The sequence below is a fragment of the Centropristis striata genome, chromosome 18 (assembly GCF_030273125.1).
Source record: "Centropristis striata isolate RG_2023a ecotype Rhode Island chromosome 18, C.striata_1.0, whole genome shotgun sequence".
In the NCBI taxonomy this organism is placed as follows: domain Eukaryota; kingdom Metazoa; phylum Chordata; class Actinopteri; order Perciformes; family Serranidae; genus Centropristis; species Centropristis striata.
The window spans coordinates 11,569,167-11,584,148 of record NC_081534.1 but is presented as its reverse complement, the minus strand read 5'-3'; the positions used below and the strand labels follow the sequence as shown (position 1 = coordinate 11,584,148).

General features: G+C 43.4%; 1 protein-coding gene across 1 annotated transcript; it reads left to right on the top strand.

Moving 5' to 3' along the window:
- The first annotated feature begins 2,290 nt into the window (after positions 1-2,290).
- On the top strand, positions 2,291-13,590 carry LOC131991520 (adhesion G-protein coupled receptor F1-like). The gene is made up of 4 exons (XM_059356976.1): positions 2,291-3,706; positions 3,838-3,879; positions 5,055-5,114; positions 12,943-13,590. The coding sequence occupies exons 1-3, from the start codon at positions 2,291-2,293 to the stop codon at positions 5,079-5,081; spliced, it is 1,485 nt and encodes a 494-aa protein (XP_059212959.1). The 3' UTR covers positions 5,082-5,114; positions 12,943-13,590.
- Positions 13,591-14,982: the final 1,392 nt, after the last annotated feature.

Here is a 14,982-nt window from a genome sequence, read left to right as displayed (position 1 = left end):
ACCCCTCCAGAAGTCTTGCAAGGGTAAAGAGCTGGTCCGTTGTTCCACGGCTAGCCACATTGTTCCTCCTGAATCTGAGGTTCGACAACCGGCTGGAGCCTCCTTTCCAGCACCCTGGAGTAGACTTTCCCGAGGCTGAGAAGTGTGATTCCACGGTAATTGGAAGAGACTCTCTGGTCCCCCTTTTTGAAAATGGGAACCGCCACCGGTCTTCCACTCCACTGGCACTGTCTCAGACCTTGACGCGACACTGAAGAGGCGTGCCAACCATGACAGCCCAACAGTGTCCAGAGCCTTCAGCATCTCAGGGCGAATCTCATCCAACCATGGCGCCTTGCCGCCAGGCAGCTTTTTAACTACCTCTGCGACTTCTGCCAGGGATACTAATGAGTCTTCAGACTCTGCCTCCTCTGTGGAGGACGTTTTGGCTGGATTAGGGAGTTCCTCAAAGTGTTCTTTCAACCATTTGAGGAGATCCCCAGGACGGGTCGGCAGGTCTCCTCCCCTGCTGAACACAGCATGAGCCCTGCATTCCCTTCCTGAGTAACCCGACGGTTTTCCAGAACCTCTTTGAGGCCGACCGAAAGTCCTCCTCCATAGCCTCCCCAAATTCCTCCCATACCTGAGTTTTTGCTTCAGTGACCGCCGCAGCTCCAGCCCTTCTGGCTGAACAGTAACTACCCGCAGCTTCCGGAGACCCCTCCGCCAGCCAAGACCGAAAGGCCTCCTTTTTCAGCTTCAAGGCGTCCCTTGGATTCTTGGGTTGCCGCCAAGACAGGCACTGACAGCCTTCAGGGCACAGCTCCTACCAGCCGCATCAACAATTGAGGCTTTGGACATGGCCCATTTGGACTCCATGTCCCAAGCCTCACCCAAGATGCTTGAGAAATTCTTCCGGAGGTGTGAGTTAAAGATCCTGCAGGGCCTCTGCTAGACGTTCCAAGTTCACCCTCACTATACGTCCCCAAGAAGGCCGGGTACTCCGAACTGCTGTTCGGTGCATAGGCACAAAGACCTTCTCCTCGCGACTTGCAGCTGCAAGGAGGTGACTCTCTCGTTCCTCGGTGGACAACTCCAACACAGCGGCGCTCGGCCGGGGGCTTGTGAGTATCCCCACACCCACCCGGCGCCTCTCACCCTGGGCAACTCCGGAAAAGGAGAGAGTCCAGCCTTTCTACAGGAGTTTGGTTCCAGAGCCCACGCTATGCATGGAGGTGAGCCCAACTATTTCTAGTCGGTAACGCTCCACCTCCCGCACAAGCTCAGGCTCCTTCCCTGCCAGCGAGGTAACGTTCCACGTCCCCAGAGCTATCCGCTGGAGCTGGGGGTCAGCACGACCATGTCCCCGCCCTTTCCTGCCCCCCGACTCACTATGCACCCGACCCTTACTGACCCCTTACCAAACCCCTCCACCACGTTAATTTGCCGATTCTTGGAGGAGACTTCTGAAAACTGTTGTTGGTCAACAAAGTTTCCACACCCAGAAATGCCATCAACTTCTCTGGGCCCAAGCTCTGAAATGAACTAATGCAAAGTGGAAAAGTGTACTCTGGTTTAACAAATCCAGATTTCTTTGTTTTTTGAAGTCATGGACAGTAGCCGTGCTTCCATTAAAGTCAAAACAAATTTTGAAGCGAAATTTACAAATGTTGCATTAAAGAAAATGTGAATTAGGGACGTTTCAACTGCTTTAGATCAAATAAACAAAGCTGCAAAAATGTACTTTCATCAGAAGATGCCAGTGTAAAGTATTCCTTTACATTGGCAAGAAGAAGAGATTGAGCAAGAGTGAGAGAAAAAAAGGGGTTGCTTATCGGACAATTTGCCACACATGAGAGAAAATATGTCTTCATTGTCTTCATGAATTATAGTTGTCTACAGCTGTCCTGTTTAATCAGCACATTCTTTTACCCTTCTCTTCCAGGAGTGGCCAGATAGACATGTCATTGCAGTCATTATGAATAGTTTGTAATATCTGACTAATAAAATGCCATATTTTTGTGTTTTCAACATTTTATAGGATTTGGCTGACGTGGAAGTGCCAGCCTTTGTGGCAAATTTAAGTGAGACTGTCAAACAAGAAAAATCAAAAATTGCGAATTCATCTGCAACCATATCAGCTATTGTTGACATCCTAAACAACATTGCAAATGTTTCCTCTGGTGGAGTCAGTGAAGCTGTCATACAAGTAGGTCCAACATTCCCCTCTCTAGCTGCTAGTTGGGTTTTGTGTGTTTTATCAATAAATGTTCTTTTTGACATGTTTATGAGGTTGCACTCTCACAATGAAATGTCTCTTCATCTGCAGGCTGTACTTGAAACAGTTGATGCCATTGTTGGTGATGATTCAAGAGAGTCTTGGGAAGTTCTGAATTCAAATGGATCCCACAGTGCAAGCTCAGAATTACTGGCTTCACTGGAGACCCTCTCTGATGGGTTGGATGGGGAGATTGTGTTTGAGACTAAAGGGATCCATCTCAACAGAACGCCGTTTGACAACTCCTTTAGGGCAGATCTGAACAACAGCATTGTCCTAGACATTCCAGACACCAACCTCAGCAATGTCTTTATCACCACCATGATCTTCTCCACCCTTAATAATGTCTTGCCAGCACGGAACTCCAGCTTTGACAACAGCCTCTTAAATGGCACCATTAATGATACTGTCACCGATAATGCCATTAACGCTGCAGTGGTGCTTGTCAAAATAAATGCAACAATTCAGAATGTTACTCTGAGCTATGACAAGCTGAACATGTCCCTGTCACTAGACCCACAGTGTGTCTTCTGGAACTTCACACTGTTTGATAATCTGGGTGGTTGGGATCATGAGGGTTGTACGTTTGTTTCCGACATAAATGACACGGTAAAGTGCAACTGTAACCATCTCACCTCTTTCTCAATTTTGATGGCAACAAACATCCCTTTAGAAGTGAGAAAAGTCTTGGATGTATTCACTTATGTTGGAGTTGGGATATCTCTGGCAAGCTTAGTCATCTGTCTCATTATTGAAGGATACGTTTGGAAAGCCATCACCAGAAATAGCACTGCCTTCATGCGTCACGTTTCCATCATTAACACTGCCCTTTCTCTGTTGATTGCTGACATCTGTTTCATCATTTCTGCCAGTATCGCTAAGAATCCCCTTGAAAACCCAGGGGAGAACTTTGACGTTCCAAAGGGAGCATGCAGCACAGCAACATTTTTTATGCACTTTTTCTACCTTGCTCTGTTCTTTTGGATGCTTGTGTCAGGCCTTCTCCTCTTTTACCGGACAGTCATGGTCTTCTCCCACATGTCCAAGTCAACCATGTTGGTGATTGGCTTCACATTAGGCTATGGTGGCCCTCTGATTATTGCCATTACTACTGTTGCTGTCACATCCCCGAGAAAGCAATACGTTGACTTTTTTTGTTGGCTCAACTGGTTTCAGACAAAGGCCCTACTGGGAATGGTGATACCTGCCTTGACTATAGTTTTCATCAACATTTCAATCATAATTGTGGTTTTGTTCAAAATGTTGAGAAGAGTTGTCGGAGACACTGCCCAAACACATAAAAAGCATAGACCTGTGGTAATTTTTAGGTGTGTCGTACTTTTTTTAAGTCATCCTTTATTTGGACTGACCTGGTCTTTGGGAGTGGGAACTGTGATTTCGCCAAATCAAGGAATCCACATTGCCTTTGCATTCTTCAGTTCACTACAGGTAATATATCCATTGAAATACAAGGTTATAATTTCATGTTCAAGTGGCAGTATTACAATTTGACAGTATAACAATTTGGGTTCTTCCCTTACAATCATAAATAAATGTGCATGTCATCTTTCTTTTCCCAGGGTTTCTTCATTTTAGTGTTTGGGACCCTATTCGATTCAAAGGTATGTTGACTTTCTTGGGAAATATACTTACTTTCTCTTTAGAGAGCTAGATGACAAGATCAATACAGCTCCAGCCTGTGCAATTTACACCCCTCTTCGTCTCTACAAAACAATGGTGATAGAAAACATGCCTATCCATCTGAATCAGTCCCTGCTGAATGCTCTGTGGGTCTGTGTGTGTGTGTCAGCATTGTATTTTCCATAGGCTTATGGTATGCCACAGGTGTTTATGGGCTTAATAAATGAACAAATTAATTAATTTATTGTCTTTATTTACATTGCTGTTTTTAAAGCAGAGCCATCCCTAAGATGCATTGCAAAGTTGCAAGGTTGTTAACCGTCTGTTCAGTGATTCCTTAACCTTGCTTATGTTTCTGTAAAATAATATCTTCATGGAATGATAGTGTCTTGATAGAGTGAACCTTATAGTGAATGTGTCCGTAGATAAATAAATAAAAAATAATATATAAAGGTCTAATGATTTCTAATTGCAAAAGTTCTGATCAGTCAGAAATTTGAATGGTTTTAAGTAAAACACACAAGAAGCCTTATTCTCCTTTACCAAAATCCCCTACATCTAATACTGATACTCATTGAAATATGCAATGATTTAGATTTTAGAGTATATGGAATAGTGGCATGAGAATGTGCGTGAAGCAGCCAAATATTGGCTTTTACAGCAAAAACTTTTATGAAAATATCAACAAGCTCAATCCCCAGAATAATGCACACAGCTGGTATCCAAAAACTGTGCCTTTAAAGAAGCCATCAGGACGTCTGTTAGGTTGTGATGTTGCGACTATACTATATGTAGGGTAAGTAGAAAGTGTTGCTACAGCAATGTTACAGTCATTCCCTGGCTGCAATGACAGTGCAGATAACACTGAGAGTGCATTTGATGGATGAAGAACAGGAAACAAAGCAGACAGAGGCTTTTTTTGGGGATGGGAGCTAAAAGAGACAGGCACTAGAACTCACCAGAGGGTTAATGTAAACATTAACACTAGGAGAAACACAAAACACAAGGATGAACTTGAAAATGGCCAAAACATGTTTCTTCTAAAGTATGCACCACTCAAGATAAAATAAATAAAGATTCTTAAATATAAAAAATGCACTTCTTAAAACCTTGGCATCTTGGTAAAAATATAATTGACATGTAATTGTGCCTGTAGATCTGTTCTATCCTCTCAAGAAAATGACCAACATCAAGCACTGGCCCCAATCCAAAAAGAGTAAGTGTTTCTTTTGTTTGTTTTTCCACACACACACACACACACACACAGCGCGCGTTGACCTGCTGAGCTTTCCATTAAGTCATTACCAACTGTTCCTGATATCCTGTGTGCTGCAATTGGGTCCTTTCACATTATAGTACAATCTAGCCAGAGGTGGACCCAACACACATAATTTCACCAGAGAATTGGTTGGAGAGGATCTAGAGCGTTCTCCAACATCATGCGACAATGACAGCTACCACAACCTCGAAGCAAGATAGTTAGCAGCAGCTCACCTGATGCTAGCAGCAGTAGCCTCTTAGATTCAGCAGTTGGCTGCAGTCTTAACCCATTCTGCAGCTTTGGCCACTGCAGTTGCTCTACCACCTGTCGCTGCATCCTTAACAGCAGAGATACACAAGGTGTTTTCTGGTCCAATAAAGCTCAGGGACTTACGAGTCTGCGTTATACAAATAGAAATAGACATTGCTCTGCTAGTCCGTTAATGCATACTAATGATGTAGCAGTCAACCTCACATAAAAGTTTTATCATCCCCAAAGTAACTTTTTTAAATTACTTTCTTTATTGGAAGCAATTCCACAGGTAATAACAGAGAGAAGACATAGAGAATACTTCCATTCTGTCCTTTTCCCCCATTTTTTATCCCACCCACAATCCCAACCCACTCAAAGGTGAACAGTTCTATGAATCCAATAACATGAAAACAGTACAGAGCACATACAACAAATACATGAATAAGGAAAATGATAAAGTATACAAGCAAATGAAATACAAATATAAAAAAAAAAAAAGAATAAAATGTAAATAAATAAACAAATAAATAAGGGGGGCTCAGTCGTCACAATCAGGCAGAGTTGTCAAAGATTCAATATAATTTAAGAGAGGTTTCCAAGTCTTTTCAAAATGACCTAAGGAACCATTGAGAGAAAATCTAAGCTTTTCAAGTTTAATGGACAGTAGCACTTCTGTCACCCATCTACTGTGAGATGGAGGTTGAGGGTTTTTCCAATTAAGAAGTATGAGTCGCCTAGCCAACAGGGTGGCAAAGGCAAGAACAGTGCGCAAAGTTTTAGAGGTAAGAGGCTGCAGGGGGGAACGAAACAGGGCCAAGAGAGGGTCAGGAGATATATTAGTGTTATATGCTGTGCTAAGAGTATGAAAAATTTCAGACCAAAATGTGGCAAGCTTGGGACAGAACCAAAACATATGGGAATGGTCAGCTGGAGATTGTTTGCATCTATTACATGAATCAGTTACATTGGGATAAATCCGAGATAGCCTCAAATTGGTGTAGTGAACTTTGTGTACAATTTTACACTGTAGGAGGCCGTGCCTCGCACAGATTGAAGAGGAGTGAACCAACCGTAAAACTTGCTGCCAATAATCATCGGGCAGTGTGGTCCCAAGCTCTTGCTCCCAGGACTCTTTGGGACCGGAAGCCGGTGTGTCAATAGCAGAGTTAATGAGGCTGTAAATGTTAGAAATTAGCCGCTTTTGTTGAGGATCAAGAGCCAGTAGTGAGTCAACCAAAGTTTCAGGGGGACGGCTAGGGAATTTGGGGTTCTGATTCTGAATAAAATGCCTTTGTCGGACCAGGTTCTAAAAGCCAAATCGGTGCAGGAGGGCTGAAATAGGTGATTGTTTACAATGGGGGAGAGGTCTGAGGCTCTATGGAGGCCTAGGCTTTTCCTAAATTGAATCCAGATTCTAAAGGAGTTAGTTACTACTGGGTTTGAGGTAAAATTGGAGGCAGTCAAAGGGAGTTGGGAGCAAACCAGGGAATGAAGGGAAAGTTTAGAGGATGCTAGTTCCATATCTACCCAAGCAGGGCGCTCTTCAAGTGCTGTGTTGGTAATCCAGTATAAGAGTTTATTAACATTACAGGACCAGTAATAGTGTAAGAAATTGGGCAACGCTAAGCCACCTAGAGCCTTTGAGAGCTGCAGGATTGATCTTCTAATGCGTGGATTTTTATTGCCCCAGAGGAATGAGCTAATTAATTGATCGAGCGATCTAAAAAAATACTTTTTAATAAAGACAGGGATATGTGAAAATAAATATAAAAATTTGGGTAAAACAACCATTTTAACTAAACTAGCACGACCTACTAAGGATAGAGGGAGACCAGACCATCTTTCAAAGTCTTGTTTACACCTCTCAAGGAGAGGAGCAAAATTTTTGGAGAAAAGTTGATTGATTGTATTAGTAACATACACCCCCAAGTATTTAAATCCATCAGTAGTATATTTGAAAGGGAAAAAATTGGGGGGTATATTTCTGGCCAGATAGTTGATGGGGAGAAGCTCGCTCTTGTGGAGGTTAAGCTTATAACCTGAATAGGACCCAAATTTGTCTAAAATATTTAGCACCACAGGGAGAGAGGCAGCTGGATTAGACTTGTACAAAAGGAGGTCATCGGCATACAATGATAATTTATGGACTGAACCGGCTCTGGTGATGCCCTCAAACCCACCCTCCTGACGCAGCCAGATGGCTAGGGGCTCAATAGCTATGGCAAATAGGAGGGGGGAGAGAGGGCAGCCCTGTCTGGTTCCACGATAGAGGGGAAACGGGTCGGACTGGAGTCCATTTGTGTGAACGGTGGCAATTGGGTTGGCATAAAGCAATTTGATCCAAGATATAAATTCTGGGGGGAAGCCAAATTTCTGCACAACAAAAAAAAGGAAGCTCCACTCCACCCTGTCGAAGGCCTTTTCTGCATCCAGTGAAATAATTACTTCTGGGATAGTCGAACTGGGAGCACTAATGATATTTAAGAGCCTCCTTGTGTTACGAAATGAGTGCCTTCCAAGCATGAAACCTGTTTGGTCAGTAGAAATTATATTTGATAGAACTCGCTGTAGGCGTTGGGCTAGGATTTTTGACAGGATCTTTAGGTCAACATTTAAAAGAGAAATGGGCCTGTAGCTACCGCACAGAAGAGGATCTTTATCACACTTAAGCAGCAGAGAAATAGAGGCCTCCGACAGGGTGGAAGGTAGGCGACCCTCAGCAAAGGATTCATTATACATTCTCTGGAGGGCTGGGGCAATGGTAGTAGAGAATAGTTTAAAAAACTCAACAGTGAACCCATCAGGGCCTGGGGTTTTACCATTCTGAAGTGACATAATCGCCTCCTGTACTTCCCCGGCAGAAATTGGATTTCCCAACTCCCTACACAAATCCTCATTTATTTTAGGAAAAACAATCCCATCCAGAGGGTTGTCCCCATCCCAAACATCTGAAGGGCATTGTGAAGAGTAAAGGTTAGAATAGAAAGCAAAATATGTTATTAATCTTGAAAGGATCTGAGGTAACTTCGCCTGACGCGCATTTGATCTTGGGGATCAGTCTGGATAGTGCGGCTGCACGTGCCTGATGCGCTAATAATCTTCCTGCTTTGTCTCCAGTCTCAAAGAAACGTTGTTTAGCAAGGAATAACTGTTTCTGTGTTTTACTAGTGGATAATAAATCAAAGTTAGACTGAAGCTGAAGGCGTTCTTTATAAAGAGCAGGGGTTGGAGCTGTAGCATACAAATTGTCAATTTTAAATATCTCCTTGATGAGTGTCTCTGACTCCACCCTTTCTGCCTTCTTTAGGGATGAAACATATGAAATAATTTGCCCACGCATAAACGCCTTAAAGGTTTCCCACAGAGTGCATCTAGAGATCTCTGGAGAATCATTAGTATCAAAGAACAAGGAGATCTGCGTATGAAGGAAGTCTTTAAATGAAGTTTGAGCTAGCAAAGAAGAGTTAAGTCTCCACTGTCTGGAGGGGGGGACCCGTCTAGGAAAGTTGATATCCACAGATACAGGGGCGTGGTCTGAGATAACAATGCTATGGTACTCACACGAGTGGACCTCTGATAAAAAATAATTATCCAAGAGAAAAAAATCTATCCGCGAATATGAATGATGGACATGTGAAAAAAAGGAAAAAGCTTTGTCTGAATGGGATTTAGCTCTCCACGGGTCAAATAAACCTAAACTGGTCCTATATGTGTCGAGGACTTTAGCTGACTTGGACAACACTTGAGGATTAGAGGAGGATCTGTCTAGGGAGGGGTTTTGAACCAAATTGAAGTCGCCACCAATTATTAAGTAATGGTCATCAACTTTAGGGAGGGAGGAAAAAAAGCTTGTAATAAATTTATCATCATCCTATGTAGGTGCATAAACACAGGCCATTACCACAGGCATACCACATAGACTACCAGAAATAATTACAAATCGACCATTAGGGTCTTCAATGGAGTTTGACAACTCAAACGGAACGTTTTTATGTATGAGGATAGCTGCGCCCCTTGCCCTTACTGGGAATTTAGAATGAAATAAATGCCCTATCCAGGGTCGCTTAATACGGTTAACCTCTGAGGAGCAGAGGTGAGTTTCCTGTAAAAAGAAAATATCACCCCTGAGTTGCTTTAAATGAATCATTACCTTGTTACGTTTAATGAGCTGATTGGCGCCCTTCAGGTTCCAAGAGATAAAGCGAAGATTCTTACCCTGAGTCGTCATATCATAAAGAAACAAGGAGCTCTCCACGGGCCGATGCAACTCCTGAGCCAAAGAAAAAGGGGGGAAAACAAAACAAAAACACAGAACAAAAACACATGTACAAAAATACCTCCCTCCCACGTCCCTCCCTCCACCCTTCCCCTTATACAAACCAAACACAGCCACATCTTCGATCCCAACAGGATAACGCTTTCTGCTTCCATAACCTTCACTCATTCAAGAGGTCATCCAAATGAACAATATGTAAAAACATACACCACGTTTTAAAGAACAACTTGAGATTATAGAAAGTCAACATTAGTCATGACCTTTATCTAAGGTAAACAGGCCATTAGTGAGTTTGCCTCAATATTTTCCTCAATAAAAAAACATCCTACTTAATAAGCTCTGCCGCAAGACAGAGAGAGAGAAAAAAAAAAAAAAAAGAGGTAGCGCGGTTAGAGGAAAATATATAAATAATAAAATAAAATGTCTAATAAAGCAATGTTTCACGTGTGCTAAACATGAGTGCATCTGAGGCATATCAGTCAAACCAAGGACTCACTGGGATTAACTCAAAATGTTTGTCATCAAAATAAAGACAAAAAGATGGTAATGCCGTCACCACCACCATGTTAATATTTCCCACACTACACAGCTGGTAAGAAAAAAAAAAAAAAAGGGGAGAAAAAAGAAAAAACAAAGAGTCCCCAGCGTAACGGTGCAAAGTACAAGTCAATGCCCATGGCTCCTGGAGCACGATCAGAGTAAACAGTTCATGTGTCTACCCGTTTCCATGGTTACCATGTCTCTCGTTGAAGATGTCCGCAAAACAGTCAGTCCACAGGGCAGCAAACAGTGGCAGGAGCCGACGGCATGATTTAAACAAGCGGGGAAGAAAATCCCAAGTGTGGGTGACAGGCGGGGAACACTTACTGCGTCTCACTCTTTGTCCATCACTCGCTCATTGTAGAATGCGTGTGCGTCCTCCGGAGTTTCAAAAGTGAACGTTTCCTCCTCATATGAAACTTGCAGACAAGCAGGGAAAAGAAGCCTGAACTTAACTCCTTTCTGGTAGAGAGCTTGTTTGATTTTGTTGAAAGCGGCTCGTTTCTTTGCAGTAATGGCACTGATGTCAGGGTACACCCGGAGCGTTGTTTCGCGGTGCTTAAGCTCATGTTGCCTGGCCCAACGAAGCACTTTCTCCCTCTCCTGAAAACGATGAAAGCATATCACAAAGGGCCTGGGTCTTCCTCCCGGTCCAGGTTTAGGGGCTATGGAGCGATGTGCTCTCTCGAGCTCCGGCGGTCTGGTGAAGACGTCGGGGCCAAGGTTTTCCATCAGCAGATCAGATATGAACTCGGTCGGGTCCCGTCCCTTTTCACTGCCCTCAGGGATGTTAATTATCCGGAGGTTGACTCTACAGGACCTGTTTTCCAGATCGTCGAGGCGGTCTTGAAGAGACTTGTTCTGGGCTTCCAGCATCTTCACTGTTTTTTCCATGCTTGTTATGCGCTCAAAGTTGTCCCCGGCCAGGGTCTCAGCAACAACGAGGCGGCCATTAAAGTGATTCACCGTCTCACGAAGTGCGTCCACCGAGGACTGTAATGGTTTAACAGACTCCTGGATTAAGGTTGACATGTCCTTCAGCAGCGAGGCTCGTTGTTTCTCCAGTTCAGAAACCAGCTGGTCCGTTGATAAAATGCCCGGCGTGTCTGTGACGAGACCAGGTGGGTCGCTGGCTTCCAGGCTCGCGGTCGCCATTTTAGCAAGTTTGCTAGCTACAGTAGCCGCCGCGGAGATGCCACGAGTCACTGGACAGTTAGAAGTACTCGCCTTAGTTTTGGTCATTTCACGACTGCGTTGAACTTTAAACTGTAATTCGTTACTTTCCCGAGCAAATTGTGGTGTTTAAAGGGATATATTAACAGTTCAATCGGGAGACCTCTATCGAGCGACCTTCTCCTACATCGTCACCACCGGAAGTCCCAAAGTAACTTTAACAAAGCATCCCCAGTCTCCACTGGAGATTCACTTCACAGATTTGACCTGACAAATCATTTCTGCTTGCCAAGGCAGATGATTGTTCTCTGAGCGAGACTCAGACTTCATAGATACTAAATATCAGCAGTTTCACAGTTTCTTCACACACCTAGCAAAGCATTTAGACAGTCACTAATGTGTCTCACACTGATAATGATGTGACAACAGTGTGTTATGCCCTGGCCTAGGGTAACCTGTGCGCAGCATAAATGATCTCTGCCCCCTCCCCAACTCCTAGAGACGAGCGTAAACCAATAAGCAGTCCAAAGGATTTATTGTTCACAACAATAAATATTTGCTTCAGGGTGAGCAACAGCCAAAACAACAAACAAAACATTCCTCATTTGAAATCTTACTGACCTGAAAAATAAAGATGTGTAAAATAAAATACAGGTTGCTTACCTGACCTCCCTATACCAAAAACAGGAGAAAACAGTGATTAAACAAAAAGGCTACCCACCCCTACCTACCAGGACTGCAACAATTAACTCAAATAATCTTTGTTAATAACTAATAAAACAGAGAACAAAGATTAACCACTACTGACAACAACAGTCAACAAACATTTCCCACAAAGTCATCTGGCTGGGAGTCAGACAAATGGCCAAGAGGGAGAGGCGTCCTCAGCAGCAGTCCTTTTAAAGCTGTTCAATCAGCCGCCTCCAACCACCACCTGGGAAACAGTAAGGAGAGGCAAAGAAAAGAAGCAGCACCTCCTTTGGCAAGGAGGAACACCTGCACCAGGCACTGCAATGAACAAAACATAGGACCATAGGACCCCTGGTCATAACAAGTGCACTCAGTTCGAACATGGATGTGTGGATGCTGCCTGACCTCATGTGGTCGCTCTGGGAATTGTTGCTAAAGGAAACCCATTTTCTGCAATTCCTCAAATTTAATCTTTGAGCAACAAACTTTACTATGGCAGCATGTTTTACTACAGCAAGTATAAATAGATTTGATCAATCTGTTATGGACTGCCACACTGTCGGACCCTCTTAGGACTTAAACGTAAAAGGTCATGTCAAGCTTATACCATAGACTGTATAAAATAGGCTTATACATGGTCTATATGGTGAGTAGCGCATGTAACATAACGTAACGTCAACGTAACAGCGTAGCTCCTTAGGGCAGTGAGCAGCAGTGTTGTCAACTATTTTTGTCGCTAGATTTAGCAACTTTTCAGCCTGGAGGCTCAGCAATATTTCCTCTGACAGAGAAAATAGACCAGGCACCAACTGTACACTTTCTGCAGCTTTACCCTCTCTGTTTCCCCTCCAGAGAAGAGAGACACTGTTGTCCGGCAAGTGCGTCTGGACCTGTGTGACCTGCAGCCCATCTTCGATGACATGCTGCACATCCTGAACCCAGACGAGCTGCACATCATCGAGAAGGGAGGAGGGATCTGACGACACTGACTACACACCTCTCTGCACCTGCAACCTGACTGAGCGAAATCACTGCTAATTCATGTTAGCATTAACTCTTGCATAAACAAGGATGTTCATTTTGACTAGCAAAAAACAAAAACAAAACGTATGTTACTTACCTAAAAAAAATGTTTTGAAATGAAATGTCTATTAGTCCAACCAAACACAGAACAAGACATTTTTAATCAACAAAATATTCAAATAAACTGTCATTAAGTGAAAATACAGTGAAAGGGTCAAAGTAATGAGACGAAACCGGTAAACATACTTTTTTTTAAAAATTTTTTTTAACTTTACTGACGCATTGCCATCAATATGGATTGTTACGCTTTTCTCCTGATGACGGCTCGCCTTGTTAGTGACCTGTCAATCAATGGTAGCCACGGCCAAAATCATATGATTCTTTATCTTCTTTATTTTTTTCTAAATGGGGCCATTATTTAAACTATTAACATCAAATGTCTTGAAGAAGGTTTTTTTAATAAAAAAATTCTGAAGTAATAAATCAAGTGAGAAGTTTTCTCATTTTGTATTGAAATTAATGGACCAAAATGCTTTTGCAGCCGCCATCAGCACCCCCTGCTGGAATTTTTGGTAGAACGCAGCTTAAGGCACTACCTGGTTTGCCTCACTGCTGACCCGGAGGTTGCCACCTGGTAGCAGCACATAGAGACAACAAATAGGACATAAAAAACAGAAGTTCACAGTGCAGTGTAGTGCAAAAAACAGAGGGGGTTGGGGGGATATAAGTCCAGTGTGAGCGTGTGTATGTGTGAGGGAGGTGCTATTAAGAGTTCGAAAGTCTGATGGCTTTGGGAAGGAAGCTGTTATAAAATCTGGATGTTCTGCTCCTGATATTGCGGAACTTCTTGCCAAAGGGCGGCAGGGTGAGGGTGGGTGGAGTGGGATCCTTTTGTTGTGAGCCCTGGTCGGGCAGCCTTTGTGTGCGCAATATCCTGGATGGAAGGAGTTGAAGTCCCAATGATCCTCTCAGCTGTTATCACCAGCCTCTTAACAGTCTGAGCCTTGGCAGTCTCCAAACCAGACAGAGATGCAATCGGTCAGAATGCTCTCTATGGTGCTCTTCTCATTCAGCGCAGGAAGTGCGGACGCTGTGCTCTCTTCACAAGAGCTGTGGTGTGAAGAGACCAGGTCAAACTGTCTGAGATTTTCACTGACTAGCTCCTCTGCGGCGTCATTGATTAGTAGTGGTGTTTGACTGTGTTGGGTTTTTCTTAAGTCAACGATGATCTCCTTGGTTTTGTTGACATTCAGGACCAGAGTGTTTGTGTCACACCAGTCCACCAGTTGTTTCACCTCTTCTCTGTATGCCAGTTCATTGTTATCCCTGATGAAGCCCACCACTGTCATGTCATCTGCATACTTTATGATGAGGTTCGTACTGAACCTGGCACAGCAGTCTTGGGTCATCAGGGAGAACAGCAGTGGACTCAGACCACAGCCCTGAGGGGAACGAATGATGCTGGAGGTGTTTCTTGAGTCTAGCAGCCAGTTACACAGGGGGGTGTTGAGGCCCAGGGGGGCCAGTTTGCTTACTAAATGCTGGGGGATGATCGTGTTGAATGTTGAGCTGGAGTCAAGTCTTTTCACTTTTCTTAAGCATGTTCAGTCGTGTTTAAGGTGGCATTATGAGCGTAGTGTGACCTTAACAAAGAGACTTGAAAGCTGAAAGCTGGTTTGAAAAGAGAAGCTGACTACATCAAAGAACATTAAAAGCACTTTATTTAGTCTTTCTTTTTGTCGATTGTGCCAATCATCCAGGATTCCCTTGCCTTTCACATGATTTCAGTGTTTAATTTTTTTAATTAACATGGTGGTTATTGCTTACATGAAATGAACATATGAAACTACAGACAGACAATAGTAAATA